Here is a 27,464-nt window from a genome sequence, read left to right as displayed (position 1 = left end):
GTAAATGTCAGTCTAATATGAACAACAACTTTTTGCTTCCACTTTGGGGGTGAGTTTGATAATTTACAACTTACTTTTTACCCTTCTCCTTCCCCTCTACTCGCACCCCGAGGCCCACACCCTCCATATTTGTCACCCTTTTCCACCCCTTTGTTCCTTTTCCACCCCTTTGTTCCTTTTCCACCCCTTTGTTCCTTTTCCACCCCTTTGTTCCTCACCTCCCCCTTTTCCAGTCCCTCCCCTTTTCCAGTCTCTCCCCCTTTTCCATTTCCTTATTCTCCTTGTACCTCCTGTTGAGTCTCTATAAACTGGTAGCGACGTGGCATGCCCAGGAATTTTCTGGTCACGTGGGTCGTGGGCACCATTTTGTATCCTTCGATCGTTCATTGATGAGCACATGATAGCTCATAATAATTTTTTTATTTTTTTAATGACAGGATGCTGTGCAATTGGATGTACCAATCCAACAGCTCGGTTTCAAAATGTGTAGATTCCCTCCCGATTGCCGTGGGAAAAATAAAGTTTGTCATGTGAGATGGAAACCCACTTCAGGAGGTGATGTTTGTGCTCGGTCAATTGTATTCCTTCAGGTTCGAACTGTTATCCTATTGTACTTGCAGTTGGGTATGACCGCCAACCTGCAAACAAGTTAATTCATCATCATTTATTTATTGTATACACGCACTAACATTTTGATCATCAGCAGTTTGAGAATGGACGAGCAGATGGGAAAATGAATTTAAAGTGCAAAGCTACTTGTGGAAAAGTAGAGCGTCAAACCAGAGACTTCCATCTGCTTACATGCCACAATCTGACGCACAACCTGCTGACGAAGTTCATCGATACTCGCCTGCATTTCCACTGAAACGAGAAGAGTGTGGAGAGAACTAAGAAAGGAGGCGAAAGGGAGAGCGAAAGTATGGCGATGTGAAAACCAGCAAAAACAAGTTTAGGACATAATTGGAGGCAATAAGGAAAGATCCAGTTCTTGGATCATCCAGTTTAATTGTGCATATCCAGTTGTGGTTGAATGAGGTTGTAGTCTTGTACTGGATAAGTAAAATAATATGCATATTTTCCTTGATGTAGCCCCTGCATTATTCTTGTTTCTTGATTGGCCTGTGCCTTTGTGATGGGTCACATTCCATTGAAAAAAGTGTTCAGCAAATCTTGTGCCATGTATGTTTGGTTTGAATGTTTTCAAATGACACTAAAATTAGAAGAGCTAGAGGGGAAAAGAGAACAAAGAGGAAGATGTGAGAGGAAGAAAGCCACAAGATTGAAAAAAGCTTGTTTATTTATGTTTTTTTCTTGAGAAAGATTAAATGCAACTCTCCCTTGAAAGGGAGAAAGCGACTGTTCCATTTGATTGCAAAGAAAAACTTTCCCTATCCATATCTTTTCAAGGGACTATTCCAGGTGCACACACTCGTCTCTTACCTGTTTAGCCTGGGTTCAAAATCACAACCTGGCTATGAACTGTCATCTCAGTGTTTCACAGGCAGGGTTATTAGCCCCCGTTGGACTTGGTCTGAAACGGGGGCTTAAAGATTTCGTCTCAATTTTCATGTCCGTGCGTTCATCTGCAACCATATCTCAGGCATCCATCCATTGGGACAACACTCTGTACAGAGCGTCGGTTCTGCCAAGGCAGTCTCCTGGGCTATTGGGCACAATCCTGGACCGGTCACCACTCAGACACAGGATACTCGAATGGCTCGAACATCCCAGCAAGCTGGCACTCATTTTGCTGACCTCGGAAGGATGACGGGCTCAGTCAACCGCACCTGGTATTGATTCAACCCCACCTAGGATCCTGAGCTCGCAACCCTAACCATTAACCCAACACCAGGCATATATCTCAGACATGTATGGATCAATTTTCATCATACTTGGCACAAAGCCAACACATGATGGTGTACATACATTCGTTTTTTTTGTCGCCATCAGATCCAAGGTGACCGACTGGCGGTCATTTTAGTTGTAAAAATCCCAATGATGAATATGTCCCCAATCATTTCTCAGACATCCATTTACCGATGATGTTCAAACTTGGCACACAGATAGTGGATGATGGCATATATATGCACGTCTTCTTTATTCGGCAATATGCCCAATATGGCAGACTGGAGGCCATTTTCCTCCTTCCACTTCTTTCATATCCCTGCATTCTGTCACTACCTGGGTGTATCTTCTACTCACTCGCTCTGTACGCCTCAAATTGGGTGCTCCTCAGAGTGAACCTTTACTCGTGCGTTACACTTCATTTTTGCCGCCATTTCTGTGATGTGTTTAAAGGTTAAATCAATCCTGTCTGATTGTCTGCTTCTTCTGACGTGTTAAAAGAATGAAAATTAATCATCAACTTATGTAATCTTCCTTTTTGGTGCAGAGAAAGACAGTTCAATTAGAAAAGAACACATTACGCTTCATTATGGGTGCAGGTTCGGTGTGTCGCGATCATTAAATACAAATGGCTTTGAATTGAAAGTTGTCCCTACTCCTAGTATTTTGGGACTCTCCTCAAACCCCCTTGTTATCCTTTTTCACCCACTTTCCCCCCCCCCCACCTTAACACCACCATTGTTGTCTTCACTCAGCCTCAGGATTGATATTGGTGGATGAGCAGTTGGAAATCTCTGATGACATAGTAGTTACCGAAGGAGAGCAGGCAACCCTTATCTGCCGGTATAAGGTATGTAGTTTCCTTTGGCTCGTTTTAGTTGAATTTTCTTCTTTCTCGATCCATACCTTCTCTTTCTTTCTCTTTGCATCAATTTTTCCCCATCTTTGAAATGCTTCTCAGTTACAAGACTGCCATTCGGCTCTTGGTCGCATGTCTGATTTTAACAATTTGACCTAATTGGCATTGCAGTGCTGCTGTACAGAGTGTAATGTTCATCATTCAATGAACCGTGGTCCAGCTCCGGCCAAGCCTGCCTTACCAGCATGGGACCATGACCGACGGTCCTTATTGTAGAGACGGCTCTGTTTCGAGGAGGAAGTATTTGAAACGTCTCTTGTGCTGCTTTTTGACTTTTTTCTTTAAATGGTGGTGAAAATGAAAGCTTTATTTTATAAGACATCAGTATCTTGATACCATCCTCCATGACATTTGCACATTGTCATTTTACTTGTAATTTGTCATACTGGCCTGTAAAGATATTTTTCCTTTTTATTGTCTTTTTGTTTATTTGTTTATTGTTTGCCTCCGCCGCCTCCCTCCCATTTTTCTACAGGGTAATGACTCCGTCTCACAAGTGACATGGCGCTTCCTTGCTGCTTCACCACTTCCACCACCGGAACCTCGTCCGCCTCCCCTCGTTCTTGCTACTCTTAGCCCATTGTACGGTAGCAATTTTGCTGGACCTTTCGATGGTCGAGCGACCTTCGAAGGATCCCGGGGTCCTATAGGACCCAGCGGCAGTCGCGATGGGACCTTACACCTGAGCGAGGCAAGGCGGGCCGATGGTGGGACATATATCTGTGTGTTCACTTTGTTTCCACGTGGAGGCCTACAAGCTGGATTGGAGCTTCAAGTGTTCGGTGAGCATGACCTGGTTGAATTGGATAGAGGAAGAGTAGAAGAATAGTATGGTGTGGTAGATGTGAGTTTGTGTGGGAGTTGATTGCATCTGTCCAGTAACTATTTCCACAAGATAACCATCTCTCTTATTGAAATTTCCGTTCCAACAGAGGAAAGTTATTTGTGCAAATTTTCACAGTTATTGTGCAGTATTGCTTGAGGAAAACTCCAATGCAGCATGCTCACCTTGACACCGTGGAAACGAAGCCCATCAAGATGATTAGAATTCCCTGCGATGAAGCTGAATATATGGGCCTATCACTTTCCCATTGCAAACAGACCGGTGGTCTCTCTGTCTTCTACCGTCTCCTTTCTGGTCTTGCACCCTCTGCTCTTTCCGTGCTTTGTCCCCCTCAGTTTTTGGCAGGGCATACACGGTCCACCATCAAACCCCTTTTGGTGAAACTACCCAAATTCAGGAGCCCTGCTCACTTCCAATTATTCATTCCTCTTCCCCCCCCCACCTGTGGAATCAAATTCCACATCTTCAATCTCATTCTTCCTTTCAGGTCATCACGTCGCTGTTCACCACCGTTTCAGATTGTCCCCAATCCAAAACCAAAATCTTTTCGACACCCATTAAATCCTCCCCCCCCCCCCCACCAACCATCTCCGAGCCAATCTCCTTCCAACTATGTAGGTTTTCCTTCCAGAGAGTTTCCTTCCTTATCCATCTTGTCTACCTCATGCATTCTTGCTGACCCCTCTCCCCCTCACCCCTCACTCATTATTGTCCAAGTCTTCCTCTATTTTATCCTTCAACCCTGCTGTTGGTGTCCCATCCCCACCCCCAATTTCTCTACTATTCCTTTTGTTCTGTTGCGCCCTGATCCGTTCATCATTCTCGCTCCTTCATGAAGCTTGACTTTGTATACAATAATACCTCGTATACTAGAACGGCTCTCGGTAGAGTGCATACCTCCGCCAGGCTGAACAGTTTACGTTTTGTATCGTTGTGTGTGTGTGTGTGTGTGTGTGTGTGTGTGTGTGTGTGTGTGTGTGTGTGTGTGTGTGTGTGTGTGTGTGTGTGTGTGTTTTCTCTCGTCGGTTGTTATCTCTATATGTGGGTTTCAGAAGGTGGAAAGGAGTCCTCCCAGTTCTCGAAGTACCCCCCTCCGTTTCAGTAAGATATCATGATTTATGGATCAATCTGTGAAGTTTTCTTGTTCTCAAAGTTTTGTTCCGAGGACTCTTTTGAGGATTGTCACTGAGCCCTGGACAGCCTCCTGTAGTTTTTTTTGTTGTAATATTCCCAGGGATGGTTTGTAATATCTCCGTGAGGGTTTTATCATTCCCGTTGCTCCAATAATCACCGGTACGATTCCACCACTCTTCAGCTTCCAGGAGCTTTTCACTTCATTCTTAGCTCACCTGGAACATAGTTCCTGGAAGCTTATGGGATAGCGTGTCGTCTGTCCATCCGTCCACAAATACTTGCATTAGTGAGGTTTGGGAGGGAAGAAATCAGGCCTCTGGCTCGAATTTGCTGATGATTTTGATTTCTCTGTTGATTTGCGTACTCGAGTGTGTGTGTTGCATACAGAAGTGAACGCTGTGCAATTTACAAATGATGTTTTGGTACATTAGGCATTTCATGTAATTTAACTGATTTGCCCGGTAGAGGGAATGCCTTATAAGTTATAACTTATGTCCATCATCATCAATAATGGACATAGAAGGATTAATTTGTTGTCTAAATGTAAGCTTTTGGTATGGGAATTGATTGGACCAAAAATCTTGCCGATTGGAACACTCCTTAGTAGCATACACCCAAGATGGCTGCCCACAAACCCCCTGATACAAGAGATTTCTTAAAACTATCAACTTTGTAGAAATAGAAAGATGATTTGTGTCCCAATATCGGTTTTCAGGTGTGGGGAATTAAATTATGTCATACTTTTTGCCATTGGAGCATCCCTTATTAGTATATATCCAATATGGCTGCGGTACGATACACATGATGAATATCCGATACGGGTAATCTCTTATAGCTTTTGAAGTAAAGGATATAGAAATACGGTTTTGGTATCTAATCATAGGTTTCCAGGTATGGGAAGTTGATTAAAGATAAGATTGTATTGAATGGAGCATTCTATATTGTCATCAATACAATTATAGCTAACATAAGAGCATGATAAATTCAAGTGAGACCATCAGATATTGAGTGAAAACATGTTCATCACCATATCATATACATGGTATCATCCATCATGTCAACTGATCATCTTCTATTGCCATAAATTATCAAACCTCATCATGTTAACCAACAATCATATCTGATCATCATATTTAGCCATCTATGTATGGACAATCTTAAATATCATCATCATCATCATCATCATCAATAACCCAGTAATCCAGCACGTTTGAGCAATCGGTGCATTTACAAAGAGGTGTACAAACTAATCCATTTTTCACAAAGGAGCAGTTATTTTTACCTTCACAGCTGCCCTTACACACCCACTTGATCAACTTGAGAACTGCGACAGGGGCTGGTTTGTTCAAACATCTTACTGACATGAGTTGATTTTTAACTAGCTCCCAGCCATTTGATTCGACCGCGGGTGGGGTCGGGTAGGGTTGGTTTCACGATAACTCGTCTCTTGTACAGATATAATTAACTCTCTGTATGTGATGAACTAGCATTCCATGAGTGGGTGGTACCTTTCCCCCCTCAGCATTCCTGGTGCAGAAGAGCTCCCATCTGAGTTTTGCCCGGGTAGTGCATTTTGTGTTCTGCGAGTAGATTTGGGTGACGAATCGCTCGATATGCCCGTTGGTTTCACCAAGGCGCTGGAAGCACTAGAACATGGTGGCCATTTGGAATGGAGATATACGCATTCACCCAATAATTATTAGAGATTCCCATGAACTTTCTTCCCGAATCAGCTCCTGTGAAGCTGTGGAACCCTAGTAGTCCATGAGTTTTTTTTTTCCTCTCCCAGTACTTGCATCCTTTCATGAATGTCAATTGTACGATAAATCTTGCCTCTTTGTGTTATCATGTTCAACTTCCTGTCACACAGTGCAGGCATTGTAGCATCCATAACAAGAAGAAGAACGTCAGAATCTGGAGACCAAACATTGGTATCTCGAGGTGATGGCCGAGAGTTGTCAAGGACATGCAACGGTATCTGAGTGTCTGCTTCTTCATGAGAATGCCATTTCATCATATCTGCAATAATGTCTGGGTGGTTGGCATAGTATTTGCTCCCATAGGCAATGCAGAATCCCATGTCAGAATCTTTGAAAGCGAGTAGGAGCTTCTTGACCAGATGCTGTGTCAGCCTTGATTTGGTTTTGGTGTGATAGTCCGTTTGCCACCCGTATATGTTCTGTACTCAACCTTGTTGTAATGAGAAGTGTATTGTTTTTTGATGGTTTCGTACTCACATGGGTCTATAGAGAAAATTTGGCTTGGTTGCCGAAGCGGCAACCTTGGGGAACCCTGCTAATTTGCATAAATCCAATAATTTATGGAATATAATTATGGACGGGGGTGGAATATAACTTTTCAACCAATTAACTTGCAATCATGTGTGATACCTCTTTTCTGTATAATTTTGACCTGAGGAATCGATTTCTGAGGTCAAATTTGTGATTCGGGGTCAATTCAGGGTCAAAGGTGAAGTTCAAGGTCTTTTTTGGCCAAAAATGAAATAAAATAATAATAATAATGACATTTTCAGAGCAATGGTGGTCAAGCGTTTATTCAGTAACGTCGATCACTCCCATTCATCATCAGAACCGAATGCAAGATCAAGATGTTCAGTTTCCTCATCATCTTCCACATCTGCTTCTCCTTCCTCTTCCATTTCATCTTGGTCTTCGTCTCCTGTCTTGAACAGCCGCAACGCACTACATCCATGAGATCTTGGGGATCCTGGGGGCTGATCGGAGGTTGCTGGTACTGGGGTGCCATCTTTTATTTCCCACCATACTTCGTGATGTCAAGTTCAGGTGGAGCCTGCTGGCCAGCAGATTTTGCAAGTATGGTCTGCATCCCTGGCTTAGCGCGGCCATACTCCAGCATACCTGCGGGATGAGGTTGCTGGAATTCATGTGAGAGGACATGGGTAGTGCGTCGACCATTGGGTGTGAATACCTGGAGATCGAAGTTGTCAAACCACGTGAAGATGGTGCCAATGGTTCTACACAACCCCATGAACTGGTGGAGAACCTGTGCATTGTCACCGAGTAGACGAGCGGCCAATTTTCGGAATCTCAGGGCCTCATCGTACGAGGTCGTGAAGCCATGTTCATGAAGGGGTTTGAGAAGTTCGGAACTGCCGTGCCGGTGCAACAGTTTGACGGCCAGTCCTAATGTTGTCTGATTTCTGGTTCCTGTAACGTGACTTTGAATTGACTGGCTCAGGCTCAGAGATTTCTTGGTCACTTTACCACCGGAGACCAGGTCCGAAACCAACTTCAACAAACTTGTCTGGTCGCCTTGATTGTGTTGGCCAGTGTAAACTCTGACAGGTCATAATTGGCACTGCTGTACTTGACCGACTGTGCCTCATGCTTGATCTGCCTCACCACGGAAGCAATGCTCCTCTCATCCGTATCATCTACCTTAAATATCTTGAGACTTTTAGCAACGGACTCACGGAAACCAACAATGGCAGCACAGCCATCTACCCGAACAACGATAACATCCTTACTCATGCAGTCAGTCAACTTGCTAAACATGTCACATCGAGCGAGCTTGCCACCTCGATCCGAGTACAGGGAATGCAGTTCAACACTATTCCATATTCTGGACCTGTCACGGTTCATGTACTCAATGACTTCCTTCAGAGCATTTTCATCTGCACTACCAGTTGGCAAATCGGCATATGTGGGGACTTTCGTGAAATTGTTACAGCAGCGGACGTGGTACTTGCACTCAGCAGAAGGTAGATCAGAAACAAAAGCAAGGTGCAACTTGACCCTTCTCGCGACATCATCATTACACTGCTCAGCAACATCAAGGAGCATATCTTTCATAGTTGGGAGTGGGTTACGTTCTGTGTCAAAATGTTCTTTGGTCATACACTCACGAACGCGGTCCCATCTTTCTGGGTGTCTATCATCAATGGGTAAACATTCCTCACTACAGAACATACAATCACGTTTGTATTCAAACACACCTTTGTCAGCTACCTTTGTATGAGGCCTTGTAGTTGTCCTTACACCCTCATCTTCAGCCTTTCTTTTCTGTGACTTTCTCACTCTCTCAATTTTCTCTTTTGATGTATAAGTACAGTAGCAACCTTTGTGGCAGGCTATGCTTGCCGCATCTCCACCAACATCAATAATGTTCTGTAGCTTAGCCTGCAGGTCCCCATCTCCATGGGATTTGGTGCACGAGATGAGCTTCTTGATCCCGATCTCAGTGAATTTCGTTTCTTCTCCGTGACACACTGGGAGAAGACACCTTGTATCAGCCATCATACGTTTCTCTGAAAAGAAGAAGAGGTGAGATGAGAATCAATGGGATCGTTCATCAATTATTGAGTAGGAGTGATCTGCAGTTGATGCAGGGGTCAAAATGTTTTCAACCCCTCGAGTCCAAAAATGATATTGAACTTGACCTTTGACCCTGAATTTGACCCCCGAACCACACAACTGACCTCAGAAATCGATTCCTCACCTTGAAATTATACGGAAAAAATGTATCACACGTGATTGTAGGTTGATTGGTTGAAAAGTTATTTTCCACCTCCGTCCGCGGTGGCCATCTTGGATTTATACAAATTATCGGAGTTCCCCAAGGTTGCCACTCCGGCAACCAAGCTAAATTTTTTCTATAGACCCATGCGAGTATGAAACCATCAAAAAACAATACACTTCTCGCAACAACAAGGTACTCAACCTGGCAACTGGACTATGAGCCAGAAACTCTTTCATTGTTACCTTAGTGATATTTGTGGTGTCACTGACTTCAAACTCAGTGGGCAGAAATCCCTTTGCAGTTGTTTTTGCCCAAGTCTGAGCTTTCAATGAGTCATCGATTTACTTGTCGAAGATGACTCATCCCTCACTATTAACTTTCAGCATAGGCTGGATGTGTTTGACGAAGACAATCGAGTTGTCACCGATGGTCTTCATCGATGGTGTTTTCGTTAATCCTTGCACAACGGCTTGTCCATCAATGACGAGTGCTTTTTCTGGTTCAATCATGTCAATATCCATCAACTCCACCACTGTGTCATTCATCACCAGGACAGGCATTTCTTCGATGGCTTTCATGATGGAACTCTTGTCAGTGGGGACGCGTAAAGAATCGTCCCCTGCAAACATTGAGCAATGTGTCACCACCATCCCATATTATCTGATGGTTTTGTTCAACTTTGCCAGAAGCTCTGGCCGGGATTGCTGAATTATTATCAGAAACCTTGCAAAAAGCTGTCTCTCCTCCCGCAACTTGCCAACCTTTTCTCCAAATGTTACACAGGTTTTTTGACATCCATGTAACTGAGCGTTTTCAACTTGCATTTTTTCATGGGGTTCCAAACAGACGTGGCTGAAAGTGAGGTAGGATCGGAAGAGTTTGGAAGAAGCTGATGATTGACAAATTCCTTAAATAGACTTTGCCCAATCGTATCTCTATCGAGAATGTCTCTCTTACTATCATAATCTAAAATCATGGATGAGGCGATGTTCTTGAGAGGAGCAGCATTGAGGAACGGGTTGCCATTGCAGTGTGTGGAAAGAAAGTCCTTGATTTTGAGCACGTTCTGCATCATGCCTTGAGCAATGTTGCCTTGCAGCTGATAATGATGATTCCGGTGAGAGTGCATACAAGTCATGGAACTGCGAGACATGATTTGGGTGACCTCAGGGGCAAAAAGCATGACCTGATTCAGGGCGGCTTTATTCTTGGTGAACTCACCCCTGGCCACCTTCAAGCGCGAGATCTCCTGCTCCAAACCTGGTCCACCATCAGGTTCGTGAACAGCGTGTTGTTCTTATTGACACTGTAATCACCATCTGTGAGGGCCTTCAATGTCTCTGGACTCTGGATCTTCAACTCTTGCATTTGAGCAAGATGCGCAGGTATCAACCTGGCATATTTGTCAAAGTCATGGCCAAAGTAGTACTTGACTTGTTCCTCAAGTGCTGTGATGTATCCCTCCAAATCACCTGATCGGCACCCTTGAAGAAGGTGGAGGAGGCAGTCAACTTGACACATGCAATTGGTCAGATATACAGCCAAATCGCAACTCTGCTTCTTTTTGAGGCTCTCCTTGATGTTGTTGGTAAAGTCACAGGAACGGGCCTCAAAGAGATCGGCTGAGCTTTTATCGTGGTTATGTAGTTGTTCCCGCAGCTCCTTGCACTTGTCAATGAGAGGTCCAGGAAGTGTTTGATCGAAAATCTGGTCAAACTTGAGGTACCAGCAGGCGAGTGCGCTCATTGTATGATATTTGATTCCCCTCTTCAAGGCCTTTCCAGTGAATATCTGACTAATTGCAGCAGGAGAATAGAATCCGGCTTCGATAGCAATGGCGTTAATACCATTGCCTTCTGAATATTTTCTGAGTACATGGAGAGATGCAAAGCACACATGTAGCTCCCAGGGCGAAGAAATGAGTTTGTTTTCACAACTAATTGTTGAATCTTCAGTGCCCTCTCATCGAGATCAAGATCCAGTGTAATTACTGTCCTCCTTTCTGGCTCTGGTCTGACTGTGACTGCGGATATATCTTGCGTCAGCCTTAGAACCGTATACAGTGTAGCATAGTCTGTCGGAGGTTGCCTGAATAATGGAGCGACTACCTCAACTATTTTTTTCTGTGCATTGGTGTCGCTCTTTGCTTCCACGAGGAGTGAATTTGTGGCAGACCATGTGGGCATGATTGAGGTTTTGTCGATCTTGACCCTTTTCCGAGTTGAACTGTCCACTTTCAAGACAGATCCTACAGCTGTAGAATCAGCAGACATGCATACTTGAGTACAATAATTTGTGGAAGAATCAGTGGATGTACTGGCTTGAGCAGGGTCATCAGTAACGTTTTCATTCCCAAGGTAATTTGCCAGCATCCACACATGATCCTGCGTCTGATACTGATGAAGTTTCTCACAACTTTGAAACTCAAACAAATTAAACTTCATCAGCTTAGGACGACGTGGCTAATCAAGATAGTTCACGTGGATGTATTGTTCAGTAGGTCGATCTGGCACAATGATGGGATCATTCAGAAGTTGCGCCTCTTCATCTTCTGCTTGAAACATGACCGATCACCTCATTAAGTTGTTCTGCCCATGAGTAGTATCTTCATTGATATCCATGTTGTCTATGGCGAAGAAGATAGATTTCCCCTTCTTAATCCAACGTGGCAAACTGTACCTGCCAGTGACTTCCATACGTGCAACAACACTGGACTCCACTCTCGTCTCGATGTTGATGATAGAATCATAGCTTGTCCCTAAATTAAAGTTCGAGAGGAGACTGATCAGGCTTTTGTCCTGCACCTTTTTGTGGATGGTGAGAGGGAGGCTGACAGAAAGTGGGGTCTCCACTGTACAGACGAAGCCAGTATCCACCTTGGGTTCGTGCGTGACCTGCTTGTCATTTTTGATATTGTGTGCGATCATCTGGGACACAACATCAATGGATGTGCACACATGGCGATCTCTCTTTCCAGTAACCTTTTTTGGAATCGGTACCAAACAGTAACTGCCTCAAAAATGATTCCAGCATCAGAGGGTTTTCAAAACCTTCAAGGCTACCACTAAACTTCCAGTTTTTACAATGAAACAAAAACTCTCAACGTAACATGCAAGCAGTCCTAACAATATCATTCAAGACAGAATCACAATAATCAACAATAGCAGACTGAACAACATCAATAAGGGACTCGGTAGTAATCAAATTCTCACTTTCATTTTTATGGAGTGTTGGCACAAATTCAATCGAGGGTGCTTGCTCCAATATCAACCGTTTCAAGTGTTTTTTTCTGATCCTTTCGTGGCTCATCAACACCATGCTCACTCGATATTCTTGCGTACTCATCATTTACTGCATTCATGTTTATGACATCACCAAGTAAAAGTGAGGATTTGACAGCATCAAGAAGTTCAAGATCAGATGTACGTCGTTGCACAGAACATTGGTATCATTAGTATTACAAACGTGAGAGGATCTGAGTGCCTTCTTGTAACATTGACGGTGGTAGTACTTGTCCAAAGCACGAGTATCATCTGGTCAACTAATTGAGCGAGACACACATGACAATGATCATTGTTGGTGTCCTTTTAAAATATTTAACAGGGACTGTCCCATAGAATCTGTGATGACCTTGTGTAATTCTGCATCACTGCAATAGTCAGGACAAGGAGCAAATAACCATATCTTCTGCTTAGCCTTAACACCACTGGCTCGACGAGCACGCCATACATCACTGGTTGTTTTTGATGGACGCCCAATTTTGTTTGTGGTACCCTCATTACTAGATGAATTTGCAAATGGTTTCTCAACCTTTTTCACATTACCGATGTGAATTACTTTGTTGCGGCAGCTTCTGTCATATTAAATGAATGCAAGATCGACAGGAGACAGTTCACTCGTGGCCGCAACAACATGTTTGTATTTCATGTCACCATTTTTAAGATATCGCCAGGCATATTTTAGAATATCTGTGATGTACTCGATGGATGCAACACACCACACACACGTTTGTGGCTTTTTGAGTGTTTGCCATCACAGATAATGCATTTTGCCATCCGCCACTCTGCCATGATTCCGATGTTGGGTTCTGGTCTTGCCGTTCAATCTCCAAAGGGTCACTGAAAGAAAAGAAAAGAAAAAAAACCAAAACGTTTATTGAGATAAAAATGAAAATGGGGTTGTCATCTTCTTCTTCTTCTTCTTCTTTCGGCTGCTCCCGTTAGGGGTCGCCACAGCGGATCATCTGTATGATCTGCATAGTGATTTGGCACAGGTTTTACGCTGGATGCCCTTCCTGACGCAACCCTGGTCGCCTCTTACGACACAGGGATATGGTACACCTATTTTAACCGGGGTATACACCGGCCCAGTATACTGGGACTCATTTCGCCGACCTCGGAAGGATGACAGGCTGAGTCAACCCCCTGGTGTATTAATTCAGTGGCCCAACGGGGCTTGAACTCAGGACCTTTTGGATCCCAAGCCGCTGCCCTAACCACTGCGCCAACACACCAGGCTGAAAATGGGGTTGTCATATCCCATGAATTTATCATGTTCTTATGTTAGCTTTAATTGTATTGATGACAATATAGAATGCTCCAATCAACACAATCTTATCTTTAATTAATTCCCCATACCTATAAACCTATGAGTCGATACCAAAACCGTATTTCGTTATCCTTCACTTCAAAAGTTAGAAGAGATACCCATATCGGCTATTCATCGTGTGTATCGTGCGGCAGCCATATTGGATTATACCGATGAGGGATACAAGGAAAACAGACTGGTGGATGCCATTCAACCCAACATGCCTGCATGAACACCATACTAATTTATCAACACAAGATCCAAGGAAGAAAATACAAATATATATACATATTTTTTTTCTAGATTTGTTTTTTTCCTTCTTCCCTTCAGGGGAAGGGGCATGGTCTTGGTTGAAACATACAACATCAAACACATAACCCCCCTTGAAAAGACTCCCTCCAACAGCACTCTGTACACATGTACACAATCACCTATCAATGCTCAAACTTCCTAAAAGTCCTGTCAAAATCCCTTTACCTGTCTTTCTCCATAACTTCCAGGTACCTATCTAATTCTAATTTAGACTTGTTTACTTTTTCTGCTGCTACTACCTTTCCAGGGAAGCCATTCCATCTATTTACTACTCTGAGTGAAAGTCCCCTGCCTTACTACCATCTTAACTCTCCTCTTCTTTACTCTCAGGCTATGGCCCCTGGTCCTATCATTGTTTATTCTGTTGAATAATTTATCTTCACTTATTTTATCTGTACCTTTCATGATGTTAAACATCTCTATCATATTTCCTCGTAACCGCCTCCTTTCCAGTGAATAAAGCTCTGTCTCCTTCAACCGCTCCTCATAGCTGAGTCTACTAGCTAAGCCCAGAATCAATCTAGTAGCCCTGCACTGAATCCGCTCAATGGCATCGATGTCCTTCCTGAGTTGTGGTGACGAGAACTGCACACAATATTCTGGATGTGGCCCACACTAAATTCCTGTACAATGTTAACACCACGTCTTTTGATTTATAAATAATCCCCTTCTGAATACAACGTAAAGCCCAATTTGCTTTCCATATAGCTGCCTGGCATTGTGCTGCCTCCTTACCTCCCATATCTATTACCACCCCCAGATCCTTCTTCTGTGTGACATGCTCCAAATTGCACATGTCTATTACCACCCCCAGATCCTTCTCCTGTGTGACATGCTCCAAAATGACCCCTTTGCATCCTGTAATCTCTATTTTCATTGTTCTTTCCCATCCCCAACACCTTACACTTCCTCAGGTTAAATTCCATCTGCCAATCTTTTGCCCATTCCAGACAAGTATCAATACTCTCCTGAATCTGATCACCACCCCCTCTGCTATCCACCTTACCTCCAAGCTTTGTGTCATCTGCAAATTTGGAAAGCTTACTCTTTACCCCATTATCCAAATCGTTTTCGTAAATAATGAATAGTAATGGTCCGAGTACTGATCCCTAAGGTACCCCACTACTTACATCCTCCCAGCAAGACATCCTCCCACTCACAGCTACTCTTTGTTTCCTATCACTAAGCTGGTTTGCAATCCAATTAGCCACCTGACCAGCCCCTCCACAAGCCCTCACTTTGGTTAACAACCTCCGATGTGGTACCTTATCAAATGCCTTCTTAAAGTCGAGATATACTACGTCCAATGGCTTTCCATCATCCACCCAATCACGCACTGCTTCATAGAACTCTAAAATATTTTTTAAACAGGAACTACCTTTGGTAGACCCATGCTGACTACCTTTAATTAGTTTGTATTTGTTTAAATGGTTCCTCATCCGGTCCTTAATTAATGTCTCCAACACCTTCCCCACAACTAAAGTCAAACTAACAGGTCTATAGTTCCCCAATTCTTCTCTGGATTCTTTATTAAATAATGGTGATAGTGGAGCAGACTGGGGCTGAAAAAAATGACCTACCCGTCCCGGTGGTAGAACAAAGCGAAACCTGTTTTAAATGGAAGGCATGGATGTCTAGTAATAGAAAATCATGGTTGTATAAATTTTAAAAGTGTACAAACATGTTAATTAACCCCTTGTTTGCCACATACCATTAAATGTTGATTTAATCAAATTAATAGTCAAGCTCTATATGGACTACTTTAAAGGCATGTATACTGCCTTCGATTTAAAACCGGTTTCGCTTTGTTCCACCACCGGGAGGGGTAGGTCATTTTTTTCAGCCCAGTCTGCTCCACTATTGGTATTTGACAGGTACCAGGAAGCCTCTATCAAAGCTGCTGAGCGCCAACGCCGGGGAGCCACAGACAACGTACCAACTCACCAAATCATTGGAAATTGGAATGTGCCTAATTACAGACAATTTCTGAAGGGAACAGGGAACAAAATTGACCTTGTGCAGTTCGTTAGTGAATACATCATGGAAAACTCCAAGGCCACAGATCCACACGGCAAATCAATCGTGATTGCGGGAGGATTCCAAAATGGAGAGGAAGTTTGTAGCATATACTATACAGCACACACGAAGAGGCCGATACACGTATGATACTGCATGTGATTAGCCTTTCTTCCCTGTACCAACGGATCATTGTCCGATGTGATGACACGGACGTTCTCGTTCTCCTATTGCATTATATGAACAGAGGATTGTTGGCCAAAGAGACCTTTATGCACGCAGGTCATAGCGACAAATGCGTCACAAGAGAACGTTTTATACCAATTCACATCATAGGCGACGAACTTGGGGATATGTTCTGCCAGAGTTTGCCTTCAGCCCATGCCCTCACTGGCTGTGATTCCACCAATGCATTCTTCGGAGTTGGTAAAAAGACTGTCTTCACTACACTTCAGAAGCAGATTGAATCTGGGGCAGTTGATGGATTGGCCGATCCTGGTGGTCCAGATTGGATTGAAGCAGCGAGAAAGCTTGTCCTTGGCTTACATGTAAATAAGGGACAAAAATGTGCTACACTTAATGAACTACGCTCCCTCCTTGCCACCACAAGTGACAAGCAAGCCAGCCAACTGCCCCCAACAGAAGATGTGTTCAAGCAGCATTCCCTCAGAGCTCGATACCAAACAGTGATCTGGTGCAGCAGCCACATCACGAAGCCTGAGTTGGAGAGTCCAGTTGGCAATGGTTGGTACCGCGATACTGCAGGACTGCACCCAACCATGTTTACACAAGAATCCGCGCCGGCAGAAGTCAGGGACCTCACACATCTCTATTACAGAGATGGAGCCTGTACAGATGGCACCAAGTGCACATGCCTGATGGCAGGACTGCGCTGTATTGACATATGTGAATGTGACCATGAAGCGTGTCAAACCACCATCCCTAATGATGCAAACTCAGACGCAGACGCAGACGATCAGTAAGAAAGTAGACTCATATATCACTATTCCCCAACTTTGACCGATCTGAACTTTGACACATACAAGTGTCTTCTATCTGGCATTGATGCATTGTTAACCAAGTGTTTGAATGTGCTCTGATGTGCATGCGTACCAGGGAGATAATAATCTAAAGATGATCGTGTTTGGAGGCATTTGACATTTTGGAGTGTATTGTCTCAATATGATGAAGGGGTTAAATGTGTCAAAAGGGGTTAATAAGGGTTTAAAATAACAATAGACATCATATAATATAACATTTCTGCTTCTACTAATCCACTGTGGTTCACCTTTGATGAACTGGATTGATTTCAACATTTGTTCTTCAAGATACATAAAGAGCCGCCTTTGGTCAGAAAAAGTCTTTACTGCCAAATAGGGCCACATAGTCCCTTAAAACCACAATAGCATAAGTGCAAGTGATATATTTTTAATGTCTTATATAGTGCCATCAATACCATATAGCAGGGGTCGGGAACGTGTGGCTCGCGAGCCAGGTGTGGCTCTTTTGATGATTGCATCTGGCTCGCAGATAAAATTGGAGTTTGAAACTTTGAAAGCCCAATATTTCTCGCGGAAGCTTTACCTATAGTTTGAATGGTGTCATGCTTCATTCACGTGCAGGGCTGAACTTGCCAGAAGGAGAGAAGAAAAAACGCCTCCGAATTGGCTGAAGCGATTTTTGTTTCGTCCAGTCATGCGGCCGAGGCGACTAGTGATTTCCGTTCCTCTAATGACGTTCCGCCGCCGACACGCGTAGCGGAATTCATCTCGACCAATCACGCGCCACCGCTGAGGCGACAGCATCCCAGAGTCGGCCAGCCGCGCCGCACCTCTCGAGTATATAAGCCCGTGTGCAAGCCAGCCAGACTCACTATTTGCCAAGCCTCAGTTGGGTCAACATCTCTCTCTCTCTCTCTCTCTCTCTCTCTCTCTCTCTCTCTCTCTCTCTCTCTCTCTCTCTCTCTCTCTCTCTCTCACTCTCTCTCTCACTCTCTCTCACTCTCTCTCTCTCTCTCTCTCTCTCTCTCTCTCTCTCTCTCTCTCTCTCTCTCTCTCTCTCTCTCTCTCTCTCTCTCTCTCTCTCTCTCTCTCTCTCTCTCTCTCTCTCTCTCTCTCTCTCTCTCTCTCTCTCTCTCTCTCTCTCTCTCTCTCTCTCTCTCTCACTTGCTCAAAGCTAACCCTTCGACGAAGAAGATGGCGAAAAGAAAAAAAGATGAGGAGTATCGTACATTTCAGGACGAATGGGCTGAAGAATTCGCCTTTGTGGAGAGAGCAGGTTCTGTGGTGTGTCTAATTTGCAATGACAAAATTGCATCGATGAAACGGTCGAATATAAAGCGGCACTTCGACACGCGCCATGCTACCTTTGCATCAAAATACCCTGCGGGAGACAGCAGAAAGAAAGCGTGCCAAGAGCTACTGAGCAGGGTACAAGCCAGCCAGCAGCAACTCCGCGTATGGACCCGGCAAGGTGACGATAATTCCGCTCGCTTTGCTGGATATTTAGCAATAGTAAGGAACGGAAAACCATTCACAGATGGCGAGGATGCTAAAACGTTCATGCTGGATGTAGCCAATGAACTTTTTGATGATCTTCCGAACAAAGACAAGATAATCAAACGGATACAAGACATGCCTCTGTCGGCAAGAACTGTTCATGATGGTACCATCATGATGGCAAACCAAGTGGAGGAAACGCAAGTGAAGGACATAAATACAGCGCCGTTCTTTTCCCTGGCTTTGGATGAGTCAACAGACGTAAGCCATTTGTCGCAGTTCAGTGTGATTGCAAGATATGCTGCTGGTGATACACTGCGCGAAGAAAGTCTTGCTGTTCTGCCAATAAAAGGGTCCACAAGAGGTGAGTATTAATTCAAGTCTTTCATGGAGTTCGCTCAAGAAAAAAATCTACCTATGGATAAACTTATCTCAGTGTGTACTGATGGTGCTCCGTGTATGGTGGGGAAAAACAAAGGATTTGTGGCGCTTCTCCGTGAACATGAAAATAGACCCATCCTAAGTTTCCATTGCATTCTACACCAGGAGGCACTTTGTGCTCAGATGTGTGATGGGCAGCTTGGCGAAGTGATGTCGCTGGTCATTCGTGTGATCAATTTTATTGTTGCCCGTGCCTTAAATGGTCGCCAATTTAAAACAATGCTGGATGAAGTTGGAAATAACTATCACGGTCTGCTTTTGCACAGCAATGTGCGTTGGTTGTCAAGAGGGAAGGTGCTTAGCCGTTTTGCGGCTTGCCTGAACGAAATCCGGACTTTCCTTGAAATGAAAGGGATTGAGCATCCTGAGCTTGCCAAACTGAGTGGCTCCTCAAGTTTTACTATCTCGTGGATATGACTGAACATCTGAACCAGCTCAACGTGAAAATGCAAGGCATTGGAAATACAGTGTTATCCCTTCAACAAGCCGTGTTTGCTTTTGAAAACAAGCTGGAGCTCTTTATCATGGATCTTGAAACAGGTCGTTTACTACAGTTTGAAAAACTGCGACAATTTAAAGATGCATGCACAGCAAGTGAGCCCCACTCAAAACTTTGATCTCCACCAGTAAGCTGGCTTCACATCCAGTCTCCTACAGTCATTCAAAGCACGCTTTGGAGAATTTCGTGAGCACACTCGTCTTTTTAAGTTCATCACCCATCCAAACGACTGTTCACTGAACACAGCCGACCAGAGTTACATTCCTGGTGCCTCCGTCAGAGATTTTGAAGCAGAAGTGGCTGACCTGAAGGCCTCAGACATGTGGGTGAATAACTTCAAGTCACTGAATGAAGATATGGAAAGAATCGCACGACAGAAAGCGGAGTTGGCGAGCAAGCACATGTGGACAGAAATGAAAAAACTTCAACCCGAAGACCAGCTGATTATCAAAACTTGGAACGCGCTTCCTGTCACATACCACACACTGCAGCGTGTGAGTATTGCTGTATTGACCTTGTTTGGATCTACGTATGCATGTGAGCAGTCATTCTCACATCTTAAAAACATCAAGTCCAACCTACTATTACGTCTAACGGATGAAAGCCTCAACGCTTGCATGAAGCTTAACCTCACCAAGTACCAACCAGACTACAAAGCCATCAGCAAATCCATGCAGCACCAGAAGTCCCATTAATGGTGAGTATTATAACAACATTATTTAAAAGAATAAATTTAGAGGCTTATTATACTAACATTTAGTTGAATTCAGTCTTAAAATATATTATATGGCTCTCACTGAAATATGATTTCCAAATATTTTGCTTTAATGGCTCTCTGAGTCAAAAAGGTTCCCGACCCCTGCCATATAGGATAACTCTAAGGAAAGTATGACATTTCTTTATATTAGTTATATGGTGTCTTTTATAGTTAATGTGCACAAATTGACAAAATGTTGTGGTAAAAAAGGGGTTAAAGTGTCTTTAAAGGCATGTATACTATTGAATAAACATTTCAACATATTTTATGTGTTGTTCCTCATTCAAAAATACCCATGTAGTGAATCATATAACTGATATTCAGTTACAAGAGCAAGTAATATGCATTAATTTGATTATATCAACATTTAACGGTATGTGGCAAACAAGGGGTTAATTCACATGTTTGTACACTTTTAAAATTTATACAACCATGATTTTCTATTATTAGACATCCATACCTTCCATTTAAAACAGGTTTCGCTTTGTTCTACCACCGGGAGGGGTAGGTCCCCTTTTTAGGCCTCTTTTCAGCCCCGGTCTGCTGCACTATGATACATTTGCTTCTCTCCAATCCTCCGGTACCTGTCCTGACTCCAGGGAACTTTTGAAAATATCCGTTAACGTCTCACTTACCTGCTCAGCCACCTCCATCAATACTCTCAGGTGCATATTATCTGGACCAGAAGCCTTATCTACTCTTAGATTTCCGAGCTGTTCCTTTACTTCCTCCACTCCAACCTGGATCTTTTGTAAAAAGCCCTTCCTCACCTCCTTGATAGATACTCTCAGCTATTGGCAATTCTCCTGACTGTTATTGTGTAATGGTTGAAGAAAAATACCTGTTTAATAAGCCTGCCATCTCACTTCCATCACTAACCACTCTCCCGGTGCTTTTCCTCAATGGGCCCACACTGGTCCTAACCTGTTTTTTTCCCCTGATATATTTAAAGAAAGCCTTGCTATTATGTTTAATATTCTTAGCCATGTCCTTCTCGTACTCTCTTTTGGCTTGCCGAGTTATTTTCTTCACTTGCCTTTGTTTACTTCGATACTGAAAGAAATCTAACTCCAGTCTTGTTATTTTAAACCTAATAAATACCTTCTCCTTCTACTTAGTAGCATTCCTTATCTCACTGCTCAACCACCCTGGTGTCTTTCAGTTTCTAGTTTCACACCTCATTGGAATGGACTTACTCTGCACTCCACACATTTGGTCCTTGAAGGTTTCCCATTTCTCTGATGCTGATTGTCCTGTTAGTCTCCCAATCAACATCACCCAATTCTCTCCTCATACCCTCAAAGTTTGCCTTCCTGAAATCTAATAGCCTTACCCTACTACCCTGAACTCTAAGCCTTAACAGAATCTTTGCACACACAATGTTATGGTCACTTGCTCCTAAATGCTCCCCGACCTCCACCATGTTGGGATCGTTACTTAAAAGGAGGTCTAACACTGCACTCACCCTCGTGGGCTTTTCCACAAACTGGGATAAAAAGCAATTCTGGACTAAAAGTAGGAAATCCTCATCTGCTCTTCCTCAATACTGACCACCTGCTTGTTGTAACAACTCTGAAGTTGCACCTTAAATCCAGGAGAATGGCACCATTCCAGCCTTGGCTGGATGTTGGCAAGCTCAAGGATGAGAGGGTAGCTGAGGAGTTTGCGAACAAGCTGAGTAGAGATTTGGGGGTCTGGGTGCTTTGTGAGGTCCTGAAGAGTTGTGGAGTGCCTTCAAGACCACCGTCCTTGATGTTGCCAGTGGATGTCTTGGAACTCACCGTCGGGCAAAGAAGAATTTTGTCTCTCGAGGGACACTGGATACCATTGACCAGAGTCGCAGGGCCAGCCTGAATGGCAGAGCTGAGCTGTTCAGGGAGCTGAGGCGTAAAACTGTACGTGCCCTAAGGGTGGACAAGGAGGCCTATGTGCGAGGAATCTGTGAAGGGGTAGAGCATCACCTGTGGTCAAGTGATTCTCCTCCTGCTTACAGAGGAATCTGCGCATTGGGTTCATCCAAGCCCATCCCTCGGTGTACTGCAGTTAGAGCAGAGGGTGGTAGGCTCTTGACAGAGGATTCCGAAGTGAAGGCCCGCTGGGCTGGTTATTTTGAGCGGTTGTACCAGGCTGATCCACCAGCTGTCGAGTTGGATGCCAGGGGTGTTACAATAACTGTTGCTGACCCTCCAATCAACTGTAGTCCACCTTCGCTTGTGGAAACACAGGCTGCGGTGAACCGGTTGAAATGGGGTAAAGCTCCAGGGATCTGTGGCATCCATGCTGAACTTCTCAAGGCTGGTGGAAATGCTGTGCTCATGTCGTTGCATGCAGTTCTGTGCTCTGCCAGGAACACAGGCATCATCCCAACTGACTGGAAGAGGGACCTTGTTGTCCCTGTCTGGAAAGGGAAGGGTGATCGCCAAGACTGCAACAACTACCGAGGGGTGACGCTGCTCCCAGTGCCGGGCAAGGTCTTTGCTCGGATAATTCTTGATAGGGTTCGCCACCATATTCTTGAGCACCAGCGTCCAGAGCAGTCAGGCTTTACACCAAAGAGGTCAACAATTGACCGTATCCTTTCTGTTCGGATCCTCACCGAACGCCGACGAGAGTTTTGGCAGGGGCTGCTTGCAGCCTGTGTTGATCTCTTTAAAGCATTTGTATTCAGTGAATCGGGATGCCCTCTGGAGGATTCTTGGTCTTCGTGGGGTGCCACCTAAACTGATCGATCTGATGTCTGAACTCTCCTCTACTAGTGAGAGTGCTGTGAGATGTGGTGGTACCATCTCTGACTTATATCCAGTTGTTACTGGAGTTCGCCAGGGGTGTGTACTGGCCCCCACATTTTTCAGCATTTGTATGGACTGGATTCGAGGGAGGATGTCGGAGAGATCAAGCTGCTGTGCATCGTTTGGGAATGTCAAGATCTCTGACCTTGATTTCTCAGATGATGCAGTCATCTTTGCGGAGACTTGAGATATCCTTTTGGGGGCCCTCGAGGTGCTAAATGAGGAGTTGGAGCCACTGAGATTACGGGTTTCCTGGGTCAAAACTAAGATCCAGGCTTTTAATGACATCTTGGATGCCTCTGTCCTGTCTGTGCCTGTTTGTGGTGAGGATGTTGAGGTCATGTAGAGATTCACTTACCTTGGCAGTGATATTCATGTCTCTGCTGGCTGTGAGTCAGAGGTCAATAGACGTCTGGGTCGGGCCTGGATTCACGGGAGTCATGGATTCACTGGATAATGGGGTGTGGCGCTGCCGGTACCTGTGTGGGAGGACGAAATTCCGAGTCTTCAGGTCCTTGGTGCTTCCAGTCTTGCTCTATGGATGTGAGACAGAGACTTAATTCCTTTGGTACCAGGTCTCTTCGGAGAATCATTGGCTATCACTGGTCGGACTTTGTGTCCAACGAGCGGTTGCTGAGAGAGACTCAAATTAGATTTTTACCTGCATCGTCCATGAGCGTCAGCTGTGGCTGTATGGACATGTGGCTCGTTTTCCTGACGCTGATCCTGCTCACCAGATTCTCTCAGCGAGGGAGTCTCGTGAGTGGAACAGGCTAATGGGCCGACCACGTGCCTCGTGGTTGTCGCAGGTTGATCGGCATGTCAAGGAGATTGGGATGGGCCAGGAATCTGCCTGGGGGATGGCCAGACGGAGGCCCCTGGAGTACCGGCGGAAAATGGACTCAGCGACGCGCTGCTCTGGCGCATGCTCCCATACCTGACCTGATATGGACTGGATATGGCCTGTGTGGCCACCTGATGCACAAGTGCTGCCTCAAAACCTCACCTTGCTGTGGCTGCAGAAACCCTGACAAAAACATGGAACACATTATAACATCCTGTCCATGACACAAGTTTCAGGTTGACATCTTGGCGTTAAACTCCCTCTCCAGCAGGGCATTCAATTGGCTCGGTGACTCATGACTAAAACTGTGACGATAGATTCTGCTCAGCCATATGAAAGAAGAAAAACGAATAGCTGATTTTTCTTTTACTTTTTCTATGTGTCTATGGAGAGGTGAACTCTTGCAAATAGTGTTTGTGAGGCTCACTTGGCTGTGCCTGGTTGGGTTTGAGGTAGAGGAGTGGCAGCCAAAACCCAATATTATCCAGGTTCCTCCTGAGGACTCTATCTTTGCCTATTTGGGTTCCTCCTGGTGGCTCCAATGCTGTATTTATTATTTTATTTGATTCAGTTGACTCACTTAAGTGTCCTGCCGTGCAATCTCTATTGGTCCTTCGATGTCTCGAGTGATCGCATGTTCCATGAAGCCAGGTACCACACCAGCAATCTCTCTTTCGGCTTTGCTCTGTGTGCATTTAAAAACATCCAGGACTTTTGTAAGTTCTCCATAGTGGATGGGAATGGGGAGTGGTGGTGGTCGTGGTGGCGGTGTGGGGGGGGGGGGGAGGTTTACAAGCAGGAATGAGCAAAGTGGCATCATCCCACGGTACCTTGAACTTGGACTCTCACTGGACCTCTCAGGCATTGCCATAGCCTCTCAAGCTCATCAGTGTGTAGTGCTTTCTGTTACTCAGTCACCATTGTGAGGAGCAGTTGGATTTGTAACTGAGGCTGACACACACACACACACACACACACACACACACACACGGACATAGAAAACAAAGAAGCAAACAGAAGATATAGTTTCAACAACGACTACTGGATGAATGGACCAAACTCGCTTTTCAGTTCATTCTACTCGAATTGGGGGGGGGGGGGGAGGGGGGAGCAGCATGGATTTACAAGAAATAATTATTTACAAAGGAAATCAAGAAACTAAGGTGCCATACTCAAGCATGGATGGGGAGGGGAACAAGAACAGGGGTGAAGCCTTATATCTTGTGGAGGTCGGCGATAAAGTGGTCAACGAATCATGCTACGAAATTGGCTATGAACAGGCAACGAACCGGGAAACGAGCAGATGACGAACCAGGAAACTACAAAAAAACTGCTACTCCAGAGGCGACCTAACGGTGTCTCTCTCTCAGGAGAATCAAAAACCCAAAGAGTGCCCGAAACTCCTTCCCTCTCTCTGGACAACTCCCCTCTCAAAACTCCTCCCTCTCTTTCCCAAGGCCTCACCGGTACCTCACCCGGAGATTACAGAAGGTTCCACATACAAGTCCTTCACTTCAGTTCCCAGCTATTTATTGGACAACGCATCACCCCTTAGATGAAACACATTTAAACAGGACAATTCTTAATCTAACATTTCCCTGCTTAATACATCAAAATAGCTAAACTACCTGAAACACTAAACATTCCAAACTCTACATTTCTAACTGTTCTAAGTTGATTCCTACCCTCACCCCCTACAAATGTAACAGTACTTGGTTATAAAAAAAAAGAAGAAAAAACGGCATTACTAATTGAGGTATCGGTTCCCAGCGATTTTGGCCAAAACAACACAAGATGACAAAATACCAACATCTCAAAAATCAAGTGAAAACATCCTGGAATTTGAAAAGCGCTGAAATTGTACCAGTGATAAGTGGGGCAATGGGAATGATGAAGAAGAACCTCATGGGACGATTTTAAAAACCATCCCTGGGAACATTATTACAAATGAATTGTAACTTTGGGAATGAGAAATCTTCACAACTTGGTCTATGAATTGTAACCCCTCCCCCCATCCCCCCTCCCCCACCACCCCTTTCCTGAAACGGAGGTGGACACTTCGACACCTGGCATCACTCCGTTCCACCTTCTTAAACCCGCATATGGAGATAGCAACCAACAACACACACACACACACACACACACACACACACACACACACACACACACACACACACACACACACACACACACACACGTCCCTTTGGAAACGAGCAAAACTAACAAACATTCACATTGTCAGCAAAGTTCCATATAACTATTTATTTAGTTTACTCTGTCCAACCATTAGTTCTCGAATGTTCCAATTCTGCTTCCTGTTTACTATTGAAACAATGACCACTTTTAAAATATAGATTTTTCAGGGAATGGAGTTTTCCTCGCTTCACTTCATATCTTGGCCGACAGGATTGCTCAGAGGTAATACATTGACCTTTGATCTGATTTGTGTGAGTTTGATTCCAAACCCGATGTTTAACTGTCCTACCTGAACTACTGCACCACAGGGGGCAGCAGTACGTCACTTGATAAAGTGTGCCGTCCCTTAGATGGATGTTAAGCCGGGTGTCCGGTCTGTTTACATCACCTGGTGAACGTTAAGGATCTCACAGTGCATTTTGAAAAGAGAAACTTGGGCCTGAGCCAAATAACAATTTCTCTCATCCCTGCTGTTGGTGTCCCCCCCTCCCCCCTCTCTTTCTCCTGTTTCCTTTGTTATATTGCATCCTTATCTGTTCAATGTTCCAGCTCCTCCACGAGCCTTGACCTTGTGTAGAAAAAATGGCCATTTTGTGCTGGCACCTGTGCTCAAATTCCAAATTTCTGCCCTGACCTACAATGGCACTGCATCAGTTGTACAGCTGGGCAAACATTGTATTGATGCAACTATTGGGCTAAATGTGTGAAGGTATGAATCCTAGTCAACTATGAAGTCACTCTAAAGATCCACTTCAAATCTTGAACTTGGACCTATTTTGTTGCCAGCTGCGGCAGGATGAGCCTGCCCATTGTGGAAATTCCACTTCATCCCATCAACAACCATGAAATAGTTAGTCAACATGCACTGTAGTATGAATTAGAGCAATTTATCAAGGGTAGGGGGTTGAATTCAGATATTTTTTGTCACATGATATAATGCATCTAGATTACCAGCATGTTCAACACAGAGAAACATAGAAAAGAAAAGATGAACATAAGGCCAAAAAAAAAAAAATGTTGCATTGGCGTAACGGGTCACTGAAAAATAGGGTAGGTCGGTCGGGATCTTTTTTTTTTATTTTTATTTTTTTCCTAATAAATCCCTCCCAAAATCTCCCCCGGCTCGAGTACCACCCTTTTTGTCGGCGGGTTCTGTCCGAAACACTTCCGGGTTTTTGCGATCGCGATCGCAATCAACAAGATACTTGAAAACGATAGCAAAACAACAAAAATAGCAATAAAATAGGGTCGGCAAAATTTTTCGATAGCAAAAAAACAAAAAA

General features: G+C 44.3%; 2 protein-coding genes across 16 annotated transcripts in view; one reads left to right on the top strand and one right to left on the bottom strand.

Annotated features, from left to right (window-relative positions):
• Positions 1-27,464, top strand: part of LOC147027455 (nectin-4-like) — an 83,539-nt gene that overhangs the window by 29,615 nt on the left and 26,460 nt on the right. For all 15 annotated transcript variants that reach the window (XR_015057051.1, XR_015057050.1, XR_015057052.1 and 12 more), the window contains 2 exons: positions 2,601-2,695; positions 3,240-3,546. Coding sequence is in view for 8 of the 15 variants with exons in the window: in XM_085876886.1 (XP_085733012.1) it covers positions 2,601-2,695; positions 3,240-3,546 (402 nt within the window). In the remaining 7 variants the exon portion in view is untranslated. The remainder of the gene's footprint in view (positions 1-2,600; positions 2,696-3,239; positions 3,547-27,464) is intronic.
• On the bottom strand, positions 299-13,362 carry LOC147027456 (uncharacterized). The gene is made up of 2 exons (XM_085876903.1): positions 6,025-13,362; positions 299-861 (listed from the first exon to the last, which is right to left on the bottom strand). The coding sequence occupies exon 1, from the start codon at positions 9,020-9,022 to the stop codon at positions 8,015-8,017; it is 1,008 nt and encodes a 335-aa protein (XP_085733029.1). The 5' UTR covers positions 9,023-13,362; the 3' UTR covers positions 299-861; positions 6,025-8,014.

The sequence above is a fragment of the Eptatretus burgeri genome, chromosome 4, assembly GCF_056783735.1.
Source record: "Eptatretus burgeri isolate ZD-2024b chromosome 4, Ebu_testis_v1, whole genome shotgun sequence".
In the NCBI taxonomy this organism is placed as follows: domain Eukaryota; kingdom Metazoa; phylum Chordata; class Myxini; order Myxiniformes; family Myxinidae; genus Eptatretus; species Eptatretus burgeri.
The sequence above is the reverse complement of the archived record's forward strand: the minus strand, read 5'-3'. Positions and strand labels throughout refer to the sequence as shown.

Excerpts from the sequence above, each read along its gene's own strand:
- LOC147027456 (XM_085876903.1), bottom strand. The coding sequence starts at position 9,022 with ATGATGGCTGATACAAGGTGTCTTCTCCCAGTGTGTCACGGAGAAGAA.